The following is a 13811-nucleotide window of genomic DNA, read 5'->3' as shown; positions in this document are numbered from 1 at the left end:
TGGAATGTTGTCTGAGGATTAAATTTTTTCATAGTTTTCTTGGACACATGAACTAAATCGGGAGTTCTTAAATGTTTTGGCCTCAGGACCCCTTAACACTCTTAAAACTTATCTACAATCTCTCCCTACCAAGAGCTTTTATTTATTTGGATTATGTTGTCAATATTTACTACATTAGAAATTAAAACAGAATTTTTAAAATTTTATTTATTCATTCCTTTCAAAATATCAATAATAAATATTTTGTGAAAATACCTGTATTTTTTAAATTAAAAATTTTTCTAGTGAAATGAATGGCATTATTTTTCATTCTCATAATTTTCTTTAATGTCTGGCTTAATCAGACAGTTTTATCCTCATATCTGATTCTGCATTCAATCTGTTGCAATATGTTGTTTCATTTGAAGTATAAGAAAAATCCAGCCTCACATAGAAGTATATTTAGAAGAAGGAAGAGAATAATAGCCTTTTCAGATAACTGCAGATATTCTTCTTTGATATTACATCAAAACTTGACAAGTTGTAGTTTCTTAAAGTTTAGTTGCAATGTGGAATCTTAAAAGCATAACAATGAACTTTTCATACTCTTTACAGTCAAATCTTATGGTCTATATTGACCTTTCAAATGGGCCTTTTATCCACGCATGTCTTTGTAACAACACACATCAGTCATTTTAAAAATATTGATTCACTGAGTTATGCAGATTCTCCATATTTTGACATATATCATTATATAACATCAAAAAATTCATTAATATTACACCACCTCATTAGGTAAGTCTTTATGGATTACCAAGGGGAGCAAGAAAATGTTTGGGGGTGAAGGAAATTTTCAGTATCTTGATGATGATAACGGTTTCACAAGTGCATACATATGTTAAAAACTCATCAAGGGGCTTCCCTGGTGGCGCAGTGGTTGAGAGTCCGCCTGCCGATGCAGGGGACACGGGTTCGTGCGCTGGTCCGGGAAGATCCCACATGCTGCGGAGCGGCTGGGCCCGTGAGCCATGGCCGCTGAGCCTGCGCGTCCGAGGCCTGTGCTCCGCAACGGGAGAGGCCACAACAGTGAGAGGCCCGCGTCCCACAAAAAAAATAAAAAATAAAATTCTTAAAAAAAAAAAAAAAACTCATCAAGTTATACACTTCAAACAGGTACAAGTCTCGTGGATAAGTTATACCTCAATAAAGTAAAGACAGATAGTGTGATAGATAAACTGGAAAAATGGAGTTCCTTATTCTACTCTGTGTTCTCTACTTTTGTGTATAAAATTTTCCATTAAAAAAATGTGGGGGGGGCTTCCCTGGTGGCGCAGTGCATAAGAATCTGCCTGCCAATGCAGGGGACACGGGTTTGAGCCCTGGTCCGGGAAGATCCCACATGCTGCGGAGCAACTAAGCCCATGTGCCACAACTACTGAGACAGCGTTCTAGAACCCGCGAGCCACAACTACTGAGCCCACGTGCCACAACTACTGAGGCCCACGTGCCTAGAGCCCATGCTCCACAAAAGAAGCCACCGCAATGAGAAGCCCATGCACCACAACGAAGAGTAACCCTGCTCGCCGCAACTAGAGAAAGCCCGTGCACAGCAACAAAGACCCAACACAGCCAAAAATAAATAAATAAAATAAATTTTTTTTAAAAGTGGGAGAAAGTCTTTAAATTTAAGAATCTGTCAACTCAAGGTAATAGATTACAGTTTTCTAAAATTCTTATTATTGCCTGAAAGCTTGAATTTTATCATTAGCAGTAAATCATGTCAGTTGTCCTTGATGTGACAGGTTTATTTATTTTCAAGATGTCTGCCGAACACCCAAGTGTGAAAATGAAAACTGTCCATGGGTCAATTTTCAAGAAAAAATGGTGTTCCATGAAGGAAAGTGGCTATTTTAGCTCGCAACTTAAACAACCACACAGTGCTCTTCCCTGAGTTAATCTCCCACTTCAATATGCAGAGGTGCTTTATGAACACCTCCCATTTTTGTCACACAAATATTAAAAAGACACATTCTCAAAGATTGAGATTAAATACAATTAATAATTCTTACTACTCAGCAAGACCATTCTTAGGTGAAATTGGCTTTTCTTTTTTTTTGCAACTGCCTTGATTCACACTGGTAACCCACAGTTTTACCCACCACTGCTTTTGCATCATCAGTGCAAATGATAATCCAGAGGAAAAAGCAAATAATATCTTAGTATTATTATAAAAATAGTTTTGCCCTCACAGACCCTAAAAGTATCTCAGGGACTGCCAGGGATCCATGGACCAAACTTCGAGAAATAGTGATTAAAGCCATAAGAGTTTAAAGCCCAACAAAAGTGTAGCCTTAGACTATTAAATCATTCATAAGATAAGCACAATGAAGCACATTTTTACTGGTCATACAGAGTGAAGTAAGGCAGAAAGAGAAAAACAAATACCGTATGCTAACGCATATATATGGAATCTTAAAAAAAATGGTTCTGATGAACCTAGTGGCAGGACAGGAATAAAGATGCAGACGTAGAGAATGGACTTGAGGACACAGGGTCCGGGGAGGGGAAACTGGGACGAACTGACAGAGTAGCATTGACCTATATACACTACCAAATATAAAAGAGATAGCTAGTGGGAAACAGATGCATAGCACAGGGAGATCAGCTCGGTGCTTTGTGACCACCTAGAGGGGTGGGATAGGGAGGGTGGGAAGAGATGCAAGAGGGAGGAGATATGGGGATATATGTATGGCTGATTCACTTTGTTATACAGCAGATACTAACACAACATTGTAAAGCAATTATACTCCAATAAAGATGTAAAACAAAAAAAAAGTAAATGATTCATGTCAGCAAAAACAGACGTTTAAGCACATATCTAATGCCAACACCCCTACCTACTAAGTAAACCTTTAAGTGATGTATGACATTTTAGCAACATAAACATTTTCATCAGATTTATGGATTCTAGAAAGCTGAAAGGTATTTGTCCTAGCTACGCCTTTCACCCAAGGAAGAAAAACCGTTGACTTCCTTTTCCCTGCACCCCTTCCTACCCTATCAACCAATGGGTCAATTACACTGACATCATTATCTTCCATAAAGAAGACCCCCACGCTTACATACCAAACTGGGCAAGATTCAGAGCTTTTGGAGCTCTGCCCTGACCCCTAATGGTAAAGAAGCATGGAAGGTTAGAACACCACAGTCAAATCTCAGGGTCTCCTTAGAAGTAACCCCAAAAAGTACTTTCCTTTTGGCTGAACCACTACCTACACAGGACCACCGGGAATCGCTGGATGGACCATGACAAGGCTTTTAAAACTGACAGGACTGGTCTAAGCTGTCCAGGTCTAAGAGTGATTCTAAAAAAGCAGGGACACCTGGATAGAATAAAGTCATTGACTCAACTCACTTGGAATTCTCCATAGTCATTTCAGCCCATAAAGTCTGAGTCTGGTGTATTGTTGGTCTGACCTATCTGACATTGGCTACAAGACTGCTGACTACAGCTCTGATGACGCTAACTTACTGCCTATGACCCCTGTCCTCTTCTATCACCATATCTGCATAGGCCTGTTTGTTTCTATTTCAGCTGATGGTCAGCCCAACCCTAACCCTCTCACTGCCTCTGTTCTACAGTTAGAACTAATTGAAGGTCTTATCTTTAGGATCCAATCCTAAGTCATTCTTGAGTATTAAACTTCACCCTCTTTTTATCTCACATCTATCTACTCAGTTTCCTTTATCACTTACTCACTGACTTAGTATATTCAACTGTGCCCATCTCCTTTCCCACCTCCCTCACCAACTCCTCAAACACACAAACCTCCCCTCTGTAGCTTCCTCAGCTAACTAGACTGTAGACTCAGTCACGATGCCTCCTATCTCTAATATTACTATTATTCCTATCACTTAATATTATCACTAATATTACCCCAACCCTGCCTCCCAATCTATTGCTTCTCTCTCCCTGTAAACTGTACCTATTGTTCCTGGACAGTGTCCTTTCTCTACTATCCACCTCATCCTATTTATCCAAGCTCTGCCGCGCCCCATCCCCACTTTCCTAGAAGCTAAAGCTTCTTCCACTGTGTCCTATCAAAGCCCATTATTGTCAGGGATGAAGCCCTATTTCTCTACTCCTCCTCCCTCTCCATTTCTCAGATATAGTCTTAGCTCCCCAGTGACGCTATATCACTTTTTTTTTTATCTTTATTGGAGTATAATTGCTTTACAATGGTGTGCCAGTTTCTGCTTCACAACAAAGTGAATCAGTTATACATACACATATGTTCCCATATCTCTTCCCTCTTGCATCTCCCTCACCCCCCCAACGCTATATCACTCTTAAGGGCTATGTCTTATACTTCTCTGTATCTCATTATACCTGAGAGAAGTGCACACACTGTACACTTTCAATAACATTCATTAAATTAATGGTGAATAATTATTATTAAACCAAAAAACAGCTGGGGTTCTCAGAAAATCATGTTTCTACCTCTGCTTGCAGAAGCTATAAAGAAGTACATTGGCCAGCAAAAAATATATATATATATAAATATATATATATATATATCTCTTCTCGACCTTTCCAAATTCCCCACTGCCTCCTCTAAGAGGCGTCTGACAGCTGAAAGTAAACTAGTCTTTGCAAGCACTAAACTGCTCATCAATCTTACAAAGGGTGTCATTTAGTCAATTACCTTCCCTAAGGAAATATAAATGGAACAGAGCTGCAAGAGAAAAATTAATTCACCCAACTCCAGTAAGTAGCTCACAGACAACAGCTTTCACCACTCTAGGATATCTGAGCTATAGTTCATTCCTGGATTCACCAGGAAGAACTGGTTTTTCACTTTTTTCTTTTTTGAATTTTAGCTGATTAATGCAGTTAGGTTTGAAGGAGTTATATCTCAATATTAGGTAAGCATAATATCAACCACATTTCTTATTATGAGAGAATTAGAATGTAGTACCTTTCTCTTGCATCTGAACATGTGACTGTTGCCTCCATATCCTACCAAACTCCCCTAACACTCCATATAAAGATGCATGATGGCAGAAGCTGGAGAGGAAAATGCTCAGCATGGAAATGAAAAGTAGACCCAGGGAACAGCAGCGGCTGCCGGGGGATCCAAACTCAGATGCCTTCAGGAACCAATCAAGTAGTGCAAGTGAGTTAGGCAAACTGTAGAAGAACAAGAGTCAGGGGTTGATGAAAGGCAGCTACTTTCAAGGTGTGCCTACTACCCCACCCAGGAAATCACTGCATGCAAGAATGTAGAGCACGTGTGGCCACGTTTCTGGATTATTCAAAGGCGTCAGAAACCCAGATTTTTTACATAAAATCACCCCCAGATTGGCAAGTAATTAAAATTATAAAAACAAATTTAAAAACTCTGTGTTAGTTGAGTACAACATGAAAGGCTGCTAATTTGTGATCTTTGGAACACAAAGTAAGGTTGGTGGGGTGTAAAAAAAACATTCTAAAAAAATTTCCTAAAACTAAATCTCTATTTCACAACCACTTTTAGTAACTGGATTTCTATGTTAATCCTCTATGTCTGACTACTTAATTAATGATCCCAACAGATAGATGAAAAGCTCAAATGCAAAAATAATAACAAAGAAATCAGAAGAAAATATAAACGAAAATGTATCAAATCTTTGGTTTGGAGATGACGCTATCATAATAATTAAAGAAATCACAGAATTTTTTTATCTATAGTTTTACAAAAATTAAAAACATTTAATATGAAAAATATCTTGTGACCAAAACTAAATGCAAAATAAAACCTGGAAAAATATTTGAAGTCAATATGGCAAAAGGCAAATTATCTTTACTCTTAAGAAAACCTCGCAAGTTGGTAAGAGACACAAGAAGAATGCACTCCAACTCCTTATGGACAAAGATGGTTGCTGTTGCCAGTTCCTAACCTCATACAAAGTAGTGTACCCTGTGGGACTAGAACTGAGACATCTGCAAAACCACACATGGGGTTATGAGGGGGAAACATGCACAATTAAATGAGCTCTCAAAAAAAACTTTAAAAGCACCAGAGGAAATCAAGTGCCACAAAAGACCCAACAAATAGTAGAATTCACACCCAAGGAATCAGATTTTCAAAACATGAATTTTCAAAATTAATTATATTAACATCATCAAAGAAATAAATGAAGGAATAGCATCTATAAAGCAAAGATCAGAACAGGAAAGGATGAAAAAGAATCAACTGGAGATCTTGGAAATGAAGCATAGTCATTAGTTTTTTTGTTTTTTTTGCGGTACGCGGGCCTCTCACTGTTGTGGCCTCTCCCATTGCGGAGCACAGGCTCCGGACGCGCAGGCTCAGCGGCCATGGCTCACGGGCCCAGCCGCTCCGCGGCACATGGGATCTTCCCGGACCGGGGAACGAACCCGTGTCCCCTGCATCGGCAGGCGGACTCTCAACCACTGCGCCACCAGGGAAGCCCCTGTTTTCTTTTTAATGTCCTAAATGATATAATTGAGACAGCTGAAAAGAAAATCAGTGATTTGGAATCCAGTGCTCTCCAAGAATGCACCATTAACAAATTAAGAGATAGGAAATATGTAAATCTAATAAATTCTTTCCTCAGAAAAATCCACATATGTACCTACATACAAAGTTTTATAAACAATTTCAGAAGGTTCCCAGAGTCCCTGAAGCCTAACTTCCACTCTAGAATTCTGAATACAAAATATCTTAAGAGCTGAAATCTGTCTCACTCTTTAATGCAAACAACACAATACTGATTCAAAGTTCAGGAAGCAGACATTAAATTTGAGTTAGTATCAAATTAAAGAGAAGCCATACCAACGGAAGCCAGTTAAATCTGAACAAGAGGGCAGAAGATCTAAATAGACATTTCTCCAAAGAAGGCATACAGATAGCTAAAAAGCACGTGGAAAGATGCTCAACATCACTAATTATTAGAGAAATGCAAATCAAAACTATAATGAGGTATCACCTCACACGGGTCAGAATGGCCATCGTCAAAAAATCTACAAACAGTAAATTCTGGAGAGGGTGTGAAGAAAGGGAGTGCTCATGCACTGTTGGTGGGAATGTAAACTGGTACAGCCACTTTGGAGGACAGTATGGAGGTTCCTCAAAAAACTAAAAATAGAGCTACCATATGATCCAGCAATCCCACTCCTAGACATATATCTGGAGAAAACCATAATTCGAAAGGATACATGCACCCCAATGTTCATTGCAGCACTATTTACAATAGCCAGGACATGGAAGCAACCTAAATGTCTATCAACAGAGGAATGGATAAAGAAGATGTGGTACATATATACAATGGAATATTACTCAGCCATAAAAAAGGACAAAATAATGTCACTTGCAGCTACATGGATAGACCTAGAGTTTGTCATACTTAGTGAGGTAAGTCAGACAGAGAAAGACAAATATCATATGATATCATTTATATGTGGAATCTAAAAAAAGGGTACAAATGAACTTATCTACAAACAGAAATAGAGTTACAGATATAGAAAACAAACTTATGGTTACCAGGGGGTAAGGGAGGGGAGGGATAAATTGGGAGATTGGGATTGACATATACACATTACTATATATAAAATAGATAACTAATAAGAACCTGCTTTATAGCACAGGGAACTCTACTCAGTACTCTGTAATGGCCTATATGGGAAAAGAATCTAAAAAAGAGTGGATATATGTAATGTATAACTGATTCACTTTGCTGTACAACTGAAACTAGCACAACATTGAAAATCAACTATACTCCAATAAAATTTTTTTTAAAAAAAGATAATACAAAAAAAAAAATCTGAACAAGAAATGAAACTCACAAAGATAGAGTCCTGCCCAGTATTCTCTGTTGTAAAACTCAGGTAAGATCAAGAAAATCAGTCATTATCCATAGCAAATACAAGACTCTAGTGTGTATTAAAATTGGCTAATTATTAAATAATAATTATCATTTTAGATGCAGATATTGCTTTAATGTTCATAAAGGCAGGAGAATACAGAGTATGTGTAACAGGCAAAAACCATTCTTTAAATAATGTTAAATGATTGATATGGGGATATAAGATGGGTGAAGTTTGAAAGAAACTAAATTGCTCTGAAGTAGAAAAGCGTGAGAGAGAAAGAAGCCTGAGAGAAAAATCTAGAGAAATTGTCATAATAAGGGGAATTTTAGAAACCAAGCTGGTAAAGAGCAATAGAAGAAAACTCAGTGAATGGAACACAGTAACCTGGGATGACCTGAACAGAGCCGTGCAATGGCAATATAGGAGACCCATGCTGTGAGCTATATAATGCAGCCCCGCAATACCTTCAGTAAAATCTACATTCTGCTCTTTTTTTAGAAAATGGGAGTGGGAAAGGCAATGAAGCACTGAGCTCTCCTTCAAGGTTGGTTTAAAGTAATTACAGAGAAGATATGGAAAGCCAGCCAAAATCTATATTATGCAAGAAGCATTTAAATTTGCCTTTTACAATGAACCTAAACAGCAATGTTTGGTCTTCATCAAAACTTTGATGGAAGGCAGCTCTCTTACAGAGATTCTGAAAACACAAAAATCTTCCTTAAAGCACACTTGAAATGTTCCAGAACATAAAATTCAAATGACATATTATCTTCTGTTTAAGATAGCTGCTAAGATCTTTGGAAGGTAAAATAATGACTTCTCTGAAGATCTCTAGTGAGAATTTAAAAACAAAATTGTGTCTCTTGAACATTTTTAAAATACTTTAAACTTCAGTATAAAGATTCTTTCAGGATGTATATTTCCATAGGTTTTCTTCAAGCTGACGTGGAGAGAAATTACCTTGGTTGAAGACCTTGAAATATTTAGATATTGGTATTTATCTTCTCTGAGTATTTTCATGTTACTTCAAAAGTATACAAATCAGGTTATCTTGAAGTTCACAATTTTGTAAGAAGACTGCCCAGTTTGAAATTGTATATTTTAATCACAACAGATCAGGCTCCTTTAAAAGACATTCACATTGCAAAGAATGAGAAATACCCCTGTTCTGGTTTTTCAGATTCTTCATTTGTGTACACACTTTGCACTCGGAAACATAATTGTGTATGAACCTGTCTCATCACATGCCATCTCCCTGATATGATGACAGAGCATTTATGTATGAATCTTTGTTTCCCCTTAAAACACATTTTTCTTAGGGAAGAAATTAAAGGACAAGTTTTCAATCTTTGCAGGCCACCTATGCTTTCCCTTCCCAGAGTGAAACTTTCTGACCTGGCACATTCTCTTCCTAATTAGAAGCAGTGAACACAAAAATGCCTGGTATAGAATGCTGTGGTCACGTAGGCCTTCACTGGAGAAAATGCTTTCTTCATATTCACGAAATAAAATTAAACTGAAATGAATTATGAATCAACATTTGAAGACTTCATGATGATTGTGTTTAAAGCACAAAGGTATAAAAACCATAGGTACTAAAATCTTGATTAATAAACATGAATACTAAATATGTTCCACAAAATGTTTAATGTATTACTGTCAAAACGTAATATTTAGGAAAATACGTCGTTGAGAAAAACATACAACATAAACATTTGCCAAAACAAAATTATGCTAAAGAAATCAAAATCAAAGATAATGAGTAATTTTTAAATGGCACTCACCAATCACAATTGAAGACTCACAATGATAATAACCATTACTTTGCCTTTTCTTCAGCATGGAGCAAAGATCTATGCGATGTACCATTTCTTCTCCAAATCTGTGACTGATAAATTTTTCATAGAATTTGGGGTCTATTTTTTTCACTCCCTTGAAATAACGAAACAAAATCACATCAATCAATCATTTCACCTAAGCAATCAGTTCACATCTATACCACTTTCTTAGAACCTGATATTACATTTTGACTGCCTACTGGCATCTTAAAATGGATACCACAAAATTGTTGTAAAGTTGTTTTTAAAGTCCCTCTGCCTAGAATGAGTTGTATTTTTTTTTTAAAAAATCATTAAAGAGCGTTGAGTTTCAAATTCAAATCTTCATATACTTTAAGCTTCAGAAATAATAAAGTATATCAAGTTGAAATTTGATATACCATGGGAAGAGTAATCACCTCCAACAACAATGGAGCAATGGGTGAATTTTTTAAAGTGATATGGATCTTAACACTTTACAGTGTGTAAAATGTTTTAATAAATGGATGCAATTTTTAAACTTATGTAAAAAATCATCTGAAAGACAAAGGTTATTTGAATTAGAGTAGAGCGGTCAATGGATCTTCCAAGTTCTTCTTTACCTGCCCCTCCTGATTCTCAGTGTACTTTCACAGCAGGAATAGGGCTGGTTGTTGAAAAATTACAGTGGGATGCCCTTGGTAACTTGGTAGTTCCTCCAAATATGGGAAAGAATGTCTTCCCCTCCCCTTACTATACATGGTCTTATACCCATCTCACAGTCCAAAAACATAGTCCATAAGATGAAGATACAGTACTTTACAGGGCAAGTTTACCAGCTGACCGTGCGCAAACTTTTTCTTTAAATTTATATATATTTTTACATTGCCCTGGAAATACCTGTTATTTGTTAAAACTTAGAAAATATAAAGAATCTAGAAAAAAAGAAAAGAAAAATCACTCTGTTATTTATATAAAATACATTAACCCTGTGGTGCATATCCTTCAAGTATCCTTTTTATGCATATGTATTATTATCAAATTATATTTATATAAATCTTACTCAAGTGCAATTAGAATATACTCTCCCTTTTTACTCACAAGTTACAAAAAAATTTTAAACAGAGATATAAAAACAAAAATACTAAATCACCCCAAATTACTACTACTAAAATTTTACTATGTATTTTATTTTTCCTATGCACAACATGAGTTATACCATGAGTACTAACTGACACCAGTGCTTTTTTCCAGTTAATATGTCCTATCAATAAATAATATATTGATGTGCAAAATATTTTTACATCTCCATAGTACTCCATTGTATGGAGATATAATTTATTCATTCAATTCTTTATTGTTGAACATTTAGGTTGGTCTTAACTTTTAATATTATATTTAACATGTTTTGTTGATACATGTTTTTGTTCTATGTCTGAACTGAGCGCCCCATCTTTCCTAACCCCTTCACTCACAGACTTTCTTTCCCACCTCAGTTCGAGTTGATCAGACTGGAAGCCTTGGGGTCATCCTTGATTCTCCTCTTTCCCTCAATGCTACCTCCAATCAAATCCTGTTGGCTCTACCTTCAAAACACACCCAACTCTCACCACTCTCCTGCTACCTTTGTCTGAGCCACCTCTGCTTTTGTCTTTCACCTGGATTATCCCAACAGCCTCCTGTTTTCCCACCGTTGCCTCTTCTAAAGCCAGAGTGATTTTATAAAAATATACATTCAGATCAGGTCATCCTCTAGTCAAAATTCTCCAAAAGGTCTCCATTTCTCTCAAAGGAGGAGTCAAATTACCAGACCGGCCTGCAGGCTCCTGTTCTGCTCTCCCCCTACTTCCTGGGCCTCATGCCCACCACTCTCCCCTTTGACCCCCTCCAGCCTCCCCGACCTCCTTGCTCTTCCGTGAACATGCCAGGCATATCCACCTCACAGCCCCTGTGCTGCCTGTTCCCTCTTCCTGGAATGCTCTTCCCCCAGATATCCTCCTCATTGCCCATCCCCATCTCCTTTAATTCCTTGCTCAAATATTACTTTCTTAATAGGGCCTCACTTAACCATGCCATTTAATTTGTACTCCCCCCACCCAGGAGGTACTCCCAAATCCTCTCTATCCTTCTCCCTTTATACACACTTATGTATATTTTTAATAGCACTTACCATCTTCTAACATACTCTGTAATTTATGTTTATTTTCATTGTCTGTCATTAGCTGTCTCTCTCCATTAGAATGTGACCTCCACACAAGGATTTTCATCTGACTGTTATTCTCTGAAATATCCCCAGTGCCTAGAACAGTGCTTGACATGGAGCAGTGCTTGATAAATAATTGTCACAAATGCCAAGGAGGATAAAGTTTCAAGAAGAGGATAGTTGACAATATCAAATGCTGTTCATTCAGAGTTCAACAAGAATGAAACTGAATGGATTTCTTTTGATTTGGTGAGTTGAATGCCTTGAGAGACAGCAGAGCCTAATACTGAGGGCCAGTCAGTGCATGAGTTCAAGTCCTGGTTCAGCTGCTTTTCAGCCATGTGACCTCAGTTTCCTCATCTGTAAAATGAGATTAACAATACTACCTACCTGTAAGTGTTACATGCACTAAACAAGTAAATTTATAGAAGTGCTTAAGACAGTGAAATATGGTAAATGCTGTAATATATTGATATATATAATTACCATTAGTGAAAATAATAGGTAAGATTTCAGGGGGAAAAGGTTCCGAGTAAATGGAAACTGACCATTCTTATTTCTCTTTCAAATGCTTTTTCATTCGTGTGTGTTTATTGAGTGGGGGTGGGGTGGAGTAAGGGTGTCATTCCCTTTGACCAGACAGAAGATCAGTGATAAGTCAGCAGAAAAATCAGGACCTTCAGTTTTCAAGATACCATTGCCAGCACTGTCTAGCCACTATAATCTCCATTTCAGTTCTGTAAGATGTCATTGTTTAAAAAATAAGAAATAAGGGAAACATAAGAGCTACTCTAATCTGTTAGGCTAATTAATTTAATTTTAGCAAAAAGTAAGCACCAACTATTCTGCAAGAATTCTCCATAGATGACTTCCGACATGAATCTTAAGGAGTTATTTTTTACCAAAGAGTGAAATGGAATTAATTCTTTAACTCATAATTTATAGAGAGAGCTGTGGTTCAAAGAGGCATGAGGCCTTAGAAGGCACTGAAGTTATATGCCCTGATCAGAAAACATCTTCAATAATAAAGATCTAGAAGATCTTTAAGATTCTATAAGAATCTGCTTTGTCTGATATATAATATTAGCATGATCTTTGTTCTCTGGGGAATTTTTTGTTTGACAGTGTATTTTGCAGGATTTTTTTAGGCTCTTGTGTCCCATGGCAATACAGCTCTGTTCTAGCAAAATTTATGTGAATTAGTCTCACCATCCAGCTGCAGCAGGTGGTGTTCTTCCTTCATAATAAAGAAATGACTATCATTCAAAGAAAATAAACAAGTACATCAAAATTGCATGTCTTTAGAGTAAGACTAGGCAGCCTCCTATTTTCTGAATGGATCCACTGGGTTGCCAAACTAGTCCCAGAGACATCACCCTGGCAAGGTTATATTTTAAAGCTTACAAGGCTGGTTTTCAAGTTTTGGACCACAAATTTCTCTTTGCTTCCCTTTTTCACAGCCCACACCCTTTCCAAGGTACCTTGTCATTTAAAGAAAGATGGAGGTATAATATGTTAGGAAAGCTCAAAGAAAAACCACAGAAAAATGGTTAAAGCCAGGAAAATTTGACCTGTAAAGGCTGAGAGAGTTGGGATTATTTCCAACAATATGTAGGGTATCTTCAACAAAACCACGCTAAGGGTGTTGCATTTCTGGAATACTGAATATGCCTTGTGATTGTCTAGTACTATGTTTGAAAATTACGTTTGCCTTGGACCTAACAGAAACAGGGTATATTTTTTAAGGCTTCATATTGATAATTGTACCCAATATAACTGACATATCAATTATGCATCATAACATTGAAGGAGAAAATAGGACGTTAAAGACAGAACAGCACACTTTGAAACAATAAATTAGTGGCAAGAAACATCAAACAGAAAAACTTTTCAAGACTATCCTAATTAATCCTCAGAAATGACTGAAGTTTTACTTCCCTTTGGCCTAGTTTCAAGTATT

At 37.1% G+C, this 13811-nt stretch overlaps 1 protein-coding gene across 3 annotated transcripts in view; it reads right to left on the bottom strand.

Moving 5' to 3' along the window:
* The window catches only part of AKAP7 (A-kinase anchoring protein 7), a gene marked incomplete at its 5' end in the record, with an annotated part of 140323 nt that overhangs the window by 51058 nt on the left and 75454 nt on the right, over positions 1-13811 (bottom strand). For all 3 annotated transcript variants that reach the window (XM_082669106.1, XM_082669109.1, XM_082669107.1), the window contains one exon: positions 9637-9784. In XM_082669106.1, the coding sequence (XP_082525232.1) occupies positions 9637-9784 (148 nt within the window). The remainder of the gene's footprint in view (positions 1-9636; positions 9785-13811) is intronic.

The sequence above is a fragment of the Grampus griseus genome (genome assembly GCF_964374135.1).
Source record: "Grampus griseus genome assembly, chromosome: 13".
In the NCBI taxonomy this organism is placed as follows: Eukaryota; Metazoa; Chordata; class Mammalia; order Artiodactyla; family Delphinidae; genus Grampus; species Grampus griseus.
Note: the sequence above shows the minus strand (reverse complement) of the source record. Positions and strands in the feature narration are given on the sequence as shown.